At 35.6% G+C, this 14,094-nt stretch overlaps 1 protein-coding gene across 2 annotated transcripts in view; it reads right to left on the minus strand.

Annotated features, from left to right (window-relative positions):
• The window catches only part of FAM214A (family with sequence similarity 214 member A), a 96,589-nt gene that overhangs the window by 8,686 nt on the left and 73,809 nt on the right, over positions 1 to 14,094 (minus strand). For both annotated transcript variants that reach the window (XM_021693775.2, XM_044917790.1), the window contains exons 8-10: positions 13,069 to 13,148; positions 12,260 to 12,368; positions 3,254 to 3,412 (exon numbers count right to left, since the gene is read on the minus strand). In XM_021693775.2, the coding sequence (XP_021549450.1) occupies positions 3,254 to 3,412; positions 12,260 to 12,368; positions 13,069 to 13,148 (348 nt within the window). The remainder of the gene's footprint in view (positions 1 to 3,253; positions 3,413 to 12,259; positions 12,369 to 13,068; positions 13,149 to 14,094) is intronic.

Here is a 14,094-nt window from a genome sequence, read left to right on the forward strand (position 1 = left end):
TACATTACTATTTTCCTTGTTACCTTCCCCTAAATACATACAAGAAAACTGGTGGGGCAAAAACTAGTATGAAGCCTATACTTATTTCCTTTAATACATAGAATTTTAATAGTTTTCAGAACATGGTAACAGTAACTAAATCAATTTATAAAGACAGTGTGTGTATTTTTAAAACCTTATAGTTTATGCCAACACTTTACAACCATTTCTAAGCAATGTAAGATCAGTAGGGGCATTAGCAAATTAGGAATTTTAGATACAAATTGGGAAGTTATGTGGAATTCCATTAATATTATTAAATTTATTATTTGTTATATTTTAATAATTTCATTATTTTAGTTGGTCAGCATATTAATGTATCTACCTATAAAAAAATATTGTATTTAAAATAAAGAAGAAAAATACATTTTCTTCTGGCATTTGAGGATGGAATAGAAAGGTTAAGATAAACTAAGTTGGGTCAAAATCTCACAAAAACTCTTCAAATCATTCTGCTATAGAGAATATGCAATAAATAAAATTAAAAGAAGTTTATCTTAATTTGGTGAATTACAAATACAAAAAATAATATATGGTCCTGTTAATATGATGATAATTGAAGTCATACCTTGAATTTACCACTGGCATACATTCTTTAGGCCATTTTACCTGGTTCCACCATTCAATAGTTTCTAAACAGTGAAATATTGTTACGTAGCAGTTGGAGAACATTTTTACCACTGATACCCAAATTGGAGAGAGAGATTATGTGGTTTTGGGTTAATCTTTAAGGAATTATTTAGTGAAAAGTCTTGTACCATTTCTACACCACAAAGACAGAATTTTCTGTGCAAAATTTTACCTTTAGGAGTCATTTGTGTTATTTGTGATGAGAGATCCCAAGGTAAAAAGTAGGAATTTGGCGTCTCAGTTCTGCTGGTCTGTGATATATACTATCTTAACAAAATGTGATCAATCCTTTGAAAATACACTAAACTACCAAAATGTAAATAAGATTCCCTGAAGAAACAAGATTAATTTTATTATAGTAGGAAAGATTTGTGGTCTAAGATTTGAATTAGGTCATTTACAAAAGGAACCCATTTCTAACGAATAAACTAAACTAGAAAAAATTTAATTACATAATGGAAAGTTTACTGAAGAGGATTATGAGAGAAAAGTTAAGTCAGGGATTCTTAAAGGACAGCCTGCAAACTCAACCTGATTCATACCCTTTCCAATATCAAAAGCTATAATCATTTGTGTGTACTTTCTGGAGACAAAGTGACAAAACCCTTTATCTCTTAATCCTATGTGTTTTAGATGTCAACCAAAGTCAAAGATTAATGCTGGTCTGCTTTTTAAAAGCGAAGTTCAAATTCTCTCTTGCTTGTAAGTTTCAATCAAATATATTTGCTTGACCTGATTTCCAGCCATTTGCTCTTTTATCTTGTTTCTAAGTCATCCTAACAGTCATTGGGGACTTTGTACATTATGACAGATTACAATATTGCAGACCTTACATTTCCATTCTGTAATTACTAAGCACCAATAGAATATGTGAAACAGATGAGACTTGTTATGTCCTAGTAAAGCAAAATGGATACCTTTTATAGTTCTATCTTAATATTGTAAGCACTCCAGAATGATACATTTATTCTGATATTGAACTTACATCAGTTGTACTTCCCATGTTACTAGTTAGCCAATACTAGCAGTTATTTTTTCAAAATTATACTGGAAAAGTAGATAAATCTTTCCATGGTAAATGAATAACAGGTGGCTTTGTGATAACTGGACAGGTTTGTGAAGGAGTGGGTCTTTGTTTTAGATAATAATGTTGTGTATCTTTATGACTATGATCCACAAGTGTAAATATTTTTGGGGAAAGAACACTTGAGTAAGTGAGCAGACTCCACTATGTGGTTTGTTTGTTTATTTGTTTTTTTAATCAAAGTATGAAGCACTGATCAGGCTCTTAAATAAAATTTTCAGGGACACCTGGGTGGCTCAGTCAGTTGAGCATCTGCCTTCGGCTCAGGTCATGGTCCCAGGGTCCTGGGATGAGCCCAGCATTGGGCTCCCTGCTCAGTATGGAGACTGCTTCTCTCTCTTCCTCTGCCCCTCCCCCTGCTCAGGCTCTCTCTCTTTCACTTGCTTTCTTTCAAATAAATAAAATCTTAAAAAAAAGAAAAAAAGAATTTCACCCTTAGAATGGAGTAAGGCTAAAATAACGTTTTTTGAGCAATAATGAATAGGCTATATTTAGGTCCCCCAAGATGTATAATTTCCTTTCCTCTGTTGTTTCTCAATTGCACAGAATTCCCTTTTCACAACTTCTAGTCCTTGAAAATCTGTAAGTTTGGGGAGAGGGATATTAGGAGAGGAATCAATGGGGCCATGTGGTAAGCTAGGAAATTCAAGTAGCAAGGCCAGAGCTGTATATTTCTATAACTATAGCAATTTGTACTTCTCAAAATAAGACCTAACATGAAAACACAGATCTAACTCCATATTTGATACCACCACTGTAAACTTCTTATAGACTTGCACTGTTAGCCTCTTCTCCATCTTTGTCTTTTGTAAAGGGCTGATACTAAACATACACTAGGACCCAGTATCATTTTTGCAGTTGAAGGCTTATTTTATCCTCAAGTGATCAAAATTTTAAAAACGGGAAAGATGAGTCATAGGATCATAAGGCTCAAAACTGCTCTAAATTACCCTTGGCTATCTTACTCTACCCATTAGAATTTACATATGGAAACAGAAATAGCTAGGATTAGAAAACAACTCCAGGATTAGAAAAAAAAATGGTCTCAAAACAAACAGGAGAAAGGGGCTGAAAGGGTCTCACAGAAGACTTAATTCACCAAATCTTTACCTAAATCTTCCTGAGATGAGGATCACATGTGAAGGCAACACTTGTGGGACCAGGGTGCACAGTAAGCACTTGAGAATTTGTGTGAACTCAGCAAGATATGAAATTACAGTGTCACTAATCAAAGTTTTATCATCTTTTCAAATGAAATAGAAACAAATAAATTTTCACCAGATCCTCAAATGCAAAAGAGGAAATTCGTTGTTAGAGCTAGCTGGAAAAGAAGTTGTGAGGTAACATGTTGTTATTTTAGTCTGTATTCATTCTTTAGTTTTCTCTTAGGAAATGCTTTGTTTTCAAGCATTGCCAGAAAGCAGTCTTAAATCTCTTTAAAGACATCTGTCATTAAATTGGTTGATTTTAGCAGACAAAGACAATTTTTAAAATACTTGCCATATAAGGAGAGGGAGCATTATCATCTGAAACACTGTAGAATGACACTTCAACCGGAAGAGTCAAATGTGTGGGGCAGAAAACACCGCTTGCCCCTACCTCGGCAGTAAAACCATCAACAATGCCAAGAGGATCTAACCGATAGTTTAAGACAGACTCCTGGAAGACAAAATAATTTTTAAGAAATAAATTTTAGAAGTTGACACACATTCATTTTTTTTTTTTTCCATTTAAAGAAATACATTATTATGCTTTCTGGCACTAGAAAAATGGTTGCTACTCAAATGGAATCCAACAATACATTAAAAAAAAATCATTCACCACAATCAAGTGGATTTATTCCGGGGATGCAAGGGTGGTTCAATGTTTGCAAATCAATTAATGTGATACGTAACTTCAATAAGAGAAAAGATAAAAATCATATGATCATTTCCATAGACACAGAAAAACATCCATTCATGATAAAAGCCCTCAACAAAGCAGGATTAGAGGAACATACCTCAACATAATAAAGGCTATCTATGAAAACCCCACAGTGAACACCATACTTAATGGGAAAAACAGAGTTTTTTCCCCCAAGGTCAGGAGCAAGACAAGGATGTCCACTTTCACACTTTTATTCAACATAGTACTAGAAGTCCTAGCCACGACAATTAGAAAACAAAAGGCATCTAAATTGGTAAGAAGAAGGAAAACTCTCTTGGCAGATAACTTACTATATAAAGAAAACACTAAAGACTCTACCAAAAAACTACTAGAACTTATAAATGAATTCAGTGAAATCTCAGCATACAAAATAAGTGTGCAGAAATCTGTTGCATTTCTATACACTAATAATGAAGCAGTAGAAAGAGAAATTATGAATACAATCCCATTTACAATTACACCAAAAATAGTAAGATACCTAGGAATAAGCCTAACCAAAGAGGTAAAAAAGACCTATACACTGAAACCTATAAAATACTGATGAAACTGAAGATGATAAAAGAAAATGGAAAGACATTCCATGCTCATGGATTAGAAGAATATTGTTAAAATGTCTATACTACCCAAAGCAATCTACACATTTAATGCAATCCCTATCAAAATACCAACAGCATTTTTCACCAGAACTAGAAAAAAAAAAAAACCCTAAAATTTATATGGAACCTCAGAAGACCCTGAATAACCAAGGCAATTTTGAAAAAGAAAAGCAAAGCTGGAGGTATCACAATTCCGGACTTCAAGTTATATTACAAAGCTACAGTAATCAAAACAGTATGGTACTGGTACAAAAATAGACACAATAGGGCACCTGGGTGGCTCAGTTGGTTGGGTGACTGCCTTCGGCTCAGGTCGTGATCCTGGAGTCCCTGGATCGAGTCCCGCATCGGGCTCCCTGCTTGGCGGAGAGTCTGCTTCTCCCTCTGACCCTCCCGACCCTCCCCCCTCTCATGCTCTCTCTCTCTCAGTCTCTCTCTCAAATAAATAAATAAAATCTTTAAAAAAAAAAAAAAGAAAGAAAAATAGACACAATAGATAAATGGAACAGAATAGAAAACCCAGAAATGAACCACAACTATATGGTCCATTAATCTTCAACAAAGCAGGAAAGACTATCCAATGGGAAAAAGACAGTCTCTTCAACAAATGGTGTTGGGAAAATAAGTCAGCCACATGCAAAAGAATGAAACTGGACCGCTTTCTTACATCACATACAAAAATAAATTCAAAGTGGATTAAAGACTTAAATGTGAGGCCTGAAGCCATAAAAATTCTAGAAGAGAGCACAGGCAGTAATATCTCTGACATCAGCCATGACAATATTTTTCTAGGTATGTCTCCTGAGGCAAGGGTACTAAAAGGAAAAATAAACTATTGGGACTACCTCAAAATAGAAGTTTCTGCACAATAAAGAAAACAATCAACAAAACCAAAAGGCAACCTACAGAATGAGAGAAGATATTTGCAAATGATACATCAAATAAAGGGTTTGTATCCAAGATCTATAAAGAATTGATACAACCCAACACCCCCCCCCAAAAAAAACAAATAATCCAATCAAGAAATGGGCAAAAGACATGAACAGACATTTCTCCAAAGAAGACATATAGATGGCCAACAGACACATGAAAAAATGTTCAACATCATTCATCATCAGGGAAATGCAAATCAAAATTACAATGAGAGATAACCTCACACCTGTCAGAATGGCTAAAATCAAAAACATAAGCAACAACAAGTGTTGGCAAAAATGTGGAGAAAAAGGAACCCTCATGCACTAATGGTGAGAATGCAAACTGGTGAAGCCACTGGGGAAAACAGTATGGAGGTTCCTCAAAAACTTAAAAATAGAACTACCCTATGATCCAGTAATCACACTACTGGGTATTTACACAAAAAATAAAAAAAACACTAATTCAAAGGAATACATACACCCCTATGATTACAGCAGCATTATTTACAATAGCTAAATTATGGAAACAGCCCAAGTGTCCATCAATAGATGAATGGATAAAGATGGTGGGTGTGAGGGGTACCTGGGTGGCTCAGTCATTTAAGCATCTGCCTTAGGCTCAGGTCATGATCCAGGGGTCCTGGGATCGAGCCCCACATTGGGCTCCCTGCTCAGTGGGGAGCCTGCTTCTCCCTCTCCCTCTCTCGTATCCCACTTGTGTGCTCACTCTCTAATAAATAAATCTTGAAAATGAAATGTTGGGGTGTGTGTATACAATGGAATATCATTCAGCCAAATAAATGAAATTTTGCCATTTGCAACAACATGGAGCTAAAGAATATAATGCTAAACAAAACCAGAGAAAGAGAAATACCATATGATTTCACTCAAATGTGGAATTCAAGAAAGAAACCAAGCAAAAGAAAGAGAGAGAGAGACAAACTAAGAAACAGACTCTCAACTACAGAGAACAAACTGATGGTTACCAGAGAGGTGGTGGGTTCAGGGATGGGTGAAATAGGTGATAGGAATTAAGGAGTAGGAGTGCACTTGTCGTTAATGAGCACAGGAAGATGTATGGAATTGTTTAATCATTATATTATATATCTGAAACTAATATAATGCTGTATGCTTACTACACTGGAATTAAAATCAAATTAAATAGGGGGTCCTGGGGGGCTCAGTCTGTTAAACATCTGACTCTTGAGCTCAGCTCAGGTCTTGATCTCAGGGTCATGAGTTCAAGCCCTGCATTGGGCTCCATGCTGGGTATGAAACTTACTTTATTTTTTAATTTATTTTTTAAGATTTTATTTTTATTTATTTGAGAGACAGAGAGAGAGCACATGAGCAGGGGGAGGGGCAGAGAGAGAAGCAGACTCCCCGCTGAGCAGAGAGCCCAACGCAGGTCTCTATCCCAGGACGCTGAGATCATGACCTAAACCGAAGGCAGCTGCTTAACCGACTGAGCCACCCAGTTGCCCCTGAAACCCAATAATGACAGGTAAAACCTAAAAAAATAAATAAATAAGGTTGCTACCATTTCCATGTCCTTATTTCAGATATTTATCTGACCTGCCCTCAACCTGTCCCCCATCAATCTTCTACCATTGTTATGAAGTTTGGCCTACTCTCACTATTCCAACTCACGCTTAACTATCCTTAAATTTCACTGTTCGTTAAACCTAATTGTTTAATATGTTATTCTCATCTCTGTAAATAAAAATATGTTCTACCAGAGAAAGTATAATATCAGAAATTTTCTTACTCTTCACAGAGCCTATCTAGAAGTACAAGCCACAGAGAAGCACTTTAAATCCTGTTAACAGGTCATAAGCAAAGAGAAAGCCAAGCACCTACAACTTCAAATGAAAAATAATTCCTTCTTTAAAAATTAATGTTATATGTGACATATGTTTTATAGTTTAATTTTTAACAATGGAGAAAAACTTAAACGGGTGTCTTGGTGGTGCAGTTAGTTAAGCTTCCATCTCTTAGTTCCAGCTCAGGTTATGGTCTCACGGTTGTGAGATTGAGCCCCACGTCAAATCTGCTTGAGATTTCCTATCCCTCCGTTCATGCGCTCTCTCTCAAATAAATAAATAAATCTTTTTTTTTTTTTTAAAGCACAGAAATACAAATAGTAGAGAAGTTCCTTATTCACTTCTTTCAAGCTCACTTGCTGAAAATCATTTTTAACAATTTAGTGCTATCTTGCTAGGTATGAAAAACATTTTAAACTTTTCACGGCTCTCTTTTATATACACATATCATATGTATATACATCTAGCATGAAATGTGAGTACCACTTCTTTGATTCAGTAGTTGTCTGAAAAGGAACACTGGAAGCCATAACGAGCCTAATAGTCTATATACTGTACAGTTCAAACTCTGACATTAGCAATTCTGAAATTCCCAATTAAAAAGCCAAGAACAAAAGACCTATGTTATAACCAACCTTCTAATCTCCCTCCTACCCTGCAATCAATCCAATGCATATTCTGTTGATTTGACCACTCAGTCTCATGGTCCCAACACTCTCCCCCACCACCATTAACCTAGCTCAGACCCTCAGACCTCTCCTCTGAACAAGTACATCTTCTAATTAAGTCCTTCCAGCTCTAGTGTATCCTCTATATTACCGGCAGAGTTGTTTTTCTTAAAAAAACAAACAAACAAAAAACTTATTATATCACCAACCAGACAAGAAACTTTATGCTTCCTGCTGTCTATTAGATAAAGTCAAATCTTCCTAACATGGCAGATAAGTCCCACCCTAAGTTTCTTGACTCATCTCTCCCCACTTGCACAGAGTCTCATGCCCCAAGTGTAGCTGATGCTTTCCAACACCATGATGTTCTTTTACTACTTTCAGAAATGTAGTTCCCTGTCTAGAATCCCTTCCCACTCCTCATGCAAATTTACTTGACAAATTCCTACTTATCTTTTATAACTAAGCTCAAGTGACAGTTCCTCAGTAAAGCTTTCCTCAGTTCCTTTAACACAGAATGGATATAGGAGGACTGAGGTAATTTCTTTTACAATGATAATTACTTGAGTTTATACATTACTTACATATTCAGTTGACTGTAATATCTGTAAGGCAGGAACCTTATCATCTAGCTTTATATTCCTAGCATACAGCATAACACATGGTAGGTACTCAAAAATGTTTCCTAAATAAAATAAATCTAGGGGCGCCTGGGTGGCTCAGTCGGTTAAGCGTCTGCCTTCGGCTCAGGTCATGATCCCAGGGTCCTGGGATCGAGCCCCGCATCGGGTGCCCTGCTTGGCAGGGAGCCTGCTTCTCCCTCTCCCTCTGCCTGCCAATCTGCCTACTTGCGCTCTCTATCTCTCTGTCAAATAAATAAATAAAATCTTTCAAAAAAATAAAATAAAATAAAATAAATCTAAAGATGGATAACATTTTCATAGGAAAATACATAAAAAATTCTTATGGATAAGCCCAATGACCTATATTAGTTTCTGACTTTATTCAGCTCTTTATGACTTTAATATATTAGCATGCATGCTAGGCCCTCCTCAGTACAAAACAAGAAAAGGAACTAAAGGTATGGATTATAAAGTAAGAAATAAAACAAGAAATAAAAAAACAAGAAATAAAAAAATCATAATAAGGAAACTGAGCAAGGTCATAGGCAATTACACACACACACACACACACACACAATCATTTGTATTTTAATATACAACAATGAAGGACTGAAAACTAAAAACCTTTTTTCAAATTTTTTTTTAAAGATTTTACTTATTTATTTATTTGACAGGGAGAGAGAGAGAGAGAGAGAGAGAGACAGTGAAAGCGGGAACACAAGCAGGGAAGTGGGAGAGGGAGAAGCAGACTTCCCGCGGAGCAGGGAGCCCGAAGCAGTACTCGATCCCAGGACCCTGGGATCGTGACCTGAGCCGAAGGCAGATGCTTAAAGACTGAGCCACCCAGGCACCCCTAAAAACATTAAAAAAAATTTTTTTTTTTAGAGAGTGGGAAAGAGAGCATGCACCAGGGAGAGGGAGGTGGCAGAGGGAGAAGAGAATCTTAAGCAGGCTACGTGCTGAGTGTAGAGCCCCACACGGGTCTCAATCCCACAACCCTCGAGACCACCACCCGAGCCGAAATCAAGAGTTAGACAATCAACTGACTACACCACCCAGGAACCCTGAAAATTATAACCTTTTAAGTATAATTTATAATATCACCTGAAAACATGGATTAGATATAAATCTACAAAAATATGTTTAAGATATGCATGCTGAAAACTACAAAACATCGATGAAAAAAATAAAATAGCTAAATGAATGCAGAGATATACTATATTCAGATATCAAAAGATTAATGTTCTGGGGCACCTGGCTGGCTTAGTTGGTAGAACATGTGACTCAACCTCAGCATTGTAAGTTTGAGCTCCACTTGGGTGTAGAGGTTACTTAAAAATAAAATCTTAAAAAAAAATTTAATATTCTTAAGATATCAATTTTCCACATATTGATCTATATCAATGCAATCCAAACAAAATCTCAGTATTCTGTTTTGTAGAAATAGATAAGCTAACTCTAATAGGATGTTCATGTTCATAAAAATGAAACACTTGACTATAAACTTCATACCATATATAAATATTAACTCAAAATGGATCACAGAACTAAATGCAAGCGCTAAAACAATAAAATGCCTAGAAAAAAAGTTTCGTGACTTTGGATCAGGCAAGTAGTTCTCAACCAGGGACATGTATCAATGTTTAGAGAAATTTTTTACTGCTACAACTGGAGGGAGGGACAGACAGTAGTACGGGACTCTAATGGTTAGAGGCCAAAGATTTTGCTAAATATCCTACAATGCATGAAACAGATCCCATAACAAAGAATTATCTGGTTCACATATCAATAGTGCCAAGGTTGAGAAGCCTTGGGTTAGGAAAAGATTTTTCAGATACAACATCAAAATCAAGATCCATAAAATAAAATAATAAATTGGACATAATCGGGGAGCCTACGTGGCTCAGTCAGTTAAGCATCTGCCTTTGGCTCAGGTCATGATATCCACAGCAGCTTTATTTTTTAATCTTTATTTTATTTTATTTTTTTAGAGAAAGAGTGCACCAGTGGGCGGGTGGGGGGGAGGAGGCGGAGGGGCAGAGGAAAAGGGCGAGAGAGAATCGTAAGCAGGATCCACGCGGGGCTCAATCTCATGACTCTGAGATCATGATCTGAGCTGAAATCAAGAATCAGATGCTTAGGGGTACCTGGGTGGTTCAGTCATTAAGCGTCTGCCTTCGGCTCAGGTCATGATCCCAGGGTCCTGGGATCGAGCCCCGCATCACGCTCCCTGCTTGGTGGAGAGCCTGCTTCTCCCTCTCCCACTCCCCCTGCTTGTGTTTCCTCCCTCACTGTGTCTCTCTCTGTCAAATACATAAATAAAATCTTAAAAAAAAAAAAAAAAAAGAATCAGATGCTTAACCAACTGAGCCACCCAGGCACCCCTCATAGCAGCTTTATTTGTAATAGCCCCAAACTGGAAACAACCCAAAGGTCTAGAATCAGGTGAGTGAATAAACAAATTGTGCTATATCCATATCATGGCAATAAAAAGGAATAAACTCTTGATACCCAGGACCTAATTAAAAAGGACCTAAAAGAACTTCTCTGTATTTTTCAGACTGAAGTCAAGTGAAAGTGTATGCATATCTGCACAAATACATTCCAGTGCACTAATCATTTAACCATCTTCCCTTTCCTAAGATTTTCACATATCATATGCTTTTTCCCCCCTCACAAATTTTCTTGTAATACAAAGGTTGCAGAACATCTGACACTCACAGTGGCCTTATGCAATTTTAAAATAATGACAGAGAATAGAGTTCAACATCTCTGAAGTGATACCTTGAAAGTGACATAGAAATCAATTTACCATAAGTCTTTTCATTTTAAAACTTTGAAAGATAGCCTAAAAATTAAAATTTAGTTTTAAAGACAGCATACTGTTAACATATTAAACCACCACAATTCCAATGAAGCTATTTAAATTAAAACTACAAATTTTAAATTATTTTCCCATAAAAAAACTCACCAATTAAATCACTTTTAAAAACCCATTTACAGGTTTCATGTTTAAGGTTGTTTTTCTTTTTTTATTGATGTGTAGTTGGCGTACAGTATTATATTAGTTTCAGGTGCACTGTGATTTAATGTTCAAGGTTGTTTTCTAATTAAGGATAACCAATCCCATAATACACTTGATCCCAAGTAGAAATATTCTTATTAAATAAAATAGCACATTTTTGGAGACCTTTACCCATTCAATTTTTAAAAAATAATCTTATTTTATAATAGATTTAGATTTATAACAAAGTTGCAAATAGAGTTCAAAGAACCATTTGATTTTGAAAATCAACCTCCTTGATCATGAAGGGGCTGCTATCAGCCCACCTCCTCCTTCCTGGGTCTCAGAGCCAGTACTACCATGTAAGGTGTGGTTAAGTCTCTTTTTTGGCTAGATTAATGGACTCCTCACTGCACTTTATCTAACTCCTCCATCTTCCCTACAAAGTACCCAGTTCTAGGATGTCACTACCAACAACTCTAACTTCACTTCTTACAAAAAGGAAGAGGAAAAGGAAAAAAGATGGAATACTACATCAAAAACTAATGATGTAATGTATGGTGATTAAGATAACAATAATAAAAAAGAAAAAAAAGAAAAGGAAAGAAGATGATTTCAAGGATTTGAAAAATACAATCCATTTCTTTATTTCCCTTTCACAAACAAATGACATAAATAACACATCTCCTAGATCTAGGTTAAGAAATGTCGGCTCTGAAAATAATTTTTTCTTAAGATTTTATTTATTTGACAGAGAGAGACACAGCGAGAGAGGGAATACAAGCAGGGGGAGTGGAAGAGGAAGAAGCAGGCCTAAGCAGGCCTCCCCCCAAGCAGGGAGCCTGGTGCGGGGCTCGATCCCAGGATCCTGGGATCATGACCTGAGCTGAAGGCAGATGCTTAACGACTGAGCCACCCAGGCACCCCTTAAAATAATTTTTTAAAACATTACCTCAAAATTTCCTAAGAGACTAAGACTTGTTATAGGTGGAGCACTAGAACTCAGAAATGGTTTTTCATGAATATCTGGATCATCTTCAATGTTTAAACACGGTCGAGGACTATTAAAAAGAAAATCAGCAAATGAACACATTAAGCACAATATTTTCTAATTTACTTTTTGTACAAAATTAAATCAGGAGAATTTGATCAATTTTAATTTTACTTAAACTATAAGATAAAAAATTAATCCTAACAAATTTTAAGATATGGAATATCTAGTTTAAAATCCTGATTCGATTTTATGGTCCTTGCTATAATATTTGACAAAAAAATAAAAGTAATATCCTAGAAAGTTTCAAGATAGAACCTAATACATCACATATTGGCATCTACGAGAAATATATAATGCAGCCTTCTCTATCAGTCTTAATCGTCAGTTAAAAATGCAAATACAAAGGCAAAATTATGTGACTCAAGAAAATAATGAGAGTATTATTTGTCAACACGGAACACATTTCCAAGGCTTTTTTGCAAAGAAGTGTAAGGTGAAGGAGGAGATGAATGACCAGAAATATTCAAACTTACTTAAGTGTTTAAAACCAATGTGTTTATTATGATGACCCATATATAGTAGCTACTCAAGCTACTCATTGTCTTTCTCCTTTCTTCATAATAACTGTGTGTGAAATATTTAAAATAAACAACTAGAAAATAATACTCCTGTTAAAGTTGTAATTTTTAGAGTAAACATTTATTGCACAAGACTAGAAATTAGTGTAATATTATTTCACATACACAAACAAATTTTAAAATAAATACCTTCTAGATGATAAGCTTTTCAGATGCAGTAATGAAGAATCCAAATCAAAGCAACCTGATTGTGTCTTTCTTTGAGGAACCTAAGATCAAAATAATCATTTGTAATATTTAAAAACACTGTAATTTTTTCTTGAGTTGATAGAACACTTTTCAAATGAAAGCTAAGCATATACAGCAAATAATAAAACTTCTCCCAAAACAGCTTACTTACAATAATGCTCTTTATTACATACTGTTCTTATGTTCTCATTTTATTAACTGGTAGGAAAAAACAGATAATTAATAAAAGCACTTTTACTAGGTTTTGACTTTTTAAGAAGCAGTATTTGTTTTCTAAAACCAAATCTTACATGGAATCCTAATATATAAAAAGACTTTTACCTTTTAACTTTATTATATATAGTTGACCCTTGAACAACACAGGGATTATGGGGCACTGACCACCCCCAACCCTCTGCAGTTGAAAATTCACATATAAGTTTTGGTTCCCCCAAAACTTAACTACGAATTGCCTACTATTGACTGGAAGCCTTACCATTAATATAAATAGCTGATTAACACATATTTTGTATGTTATATGTGTTATATACTGTATTATATTCTTAAAGTAAAGCTAAAGAACATGTTACTAAGAAAATCACAAGGAAGAGAAAATACATTTACAGTAAAAAAAAAAAAAAGAAACCCACATGTAAGTGAACCCAGGCAGTTAAACCAGTGTTGTTCAAGGGTCAACTGTACTTCAGTATTTTGTGGGGGCAGTAAAAGATTGATAGCTTTAAAATAAAAAGAAACAAAAAAGAAATAGTGATGGGAGCCTGGGGTCCTGCCAGGTCTGCTGCTCCTTAGTCCATCCCCACCCCACTGTATGATTCCAAGAACCCTGGAGCTTCACAGAGAACAGGATTGAAAAATACTGCTCTGCATGTTCCATCACCATTGTATACCACATTATATTTAAGACACCAATCAAACCAGCTAGATAAAAATATCCTAAAAATGAAAGAGCCAGGTGTAAAATAAAGG

Source organism: Neomonachus schauinslandi, chromosome 9 (assembly GCF_002201575.2).
Source record: "Neomonachus schauinslandi chromosome 9, ASM220157v2, whole genome shotgun sequence".
Classification (NCBI taxonomy): Eukaryota; Metazoa; Chordata; class Mammalia; order Carnivora; family Phocidae; genus Neomonachus; species Neomonachus schauinslandi.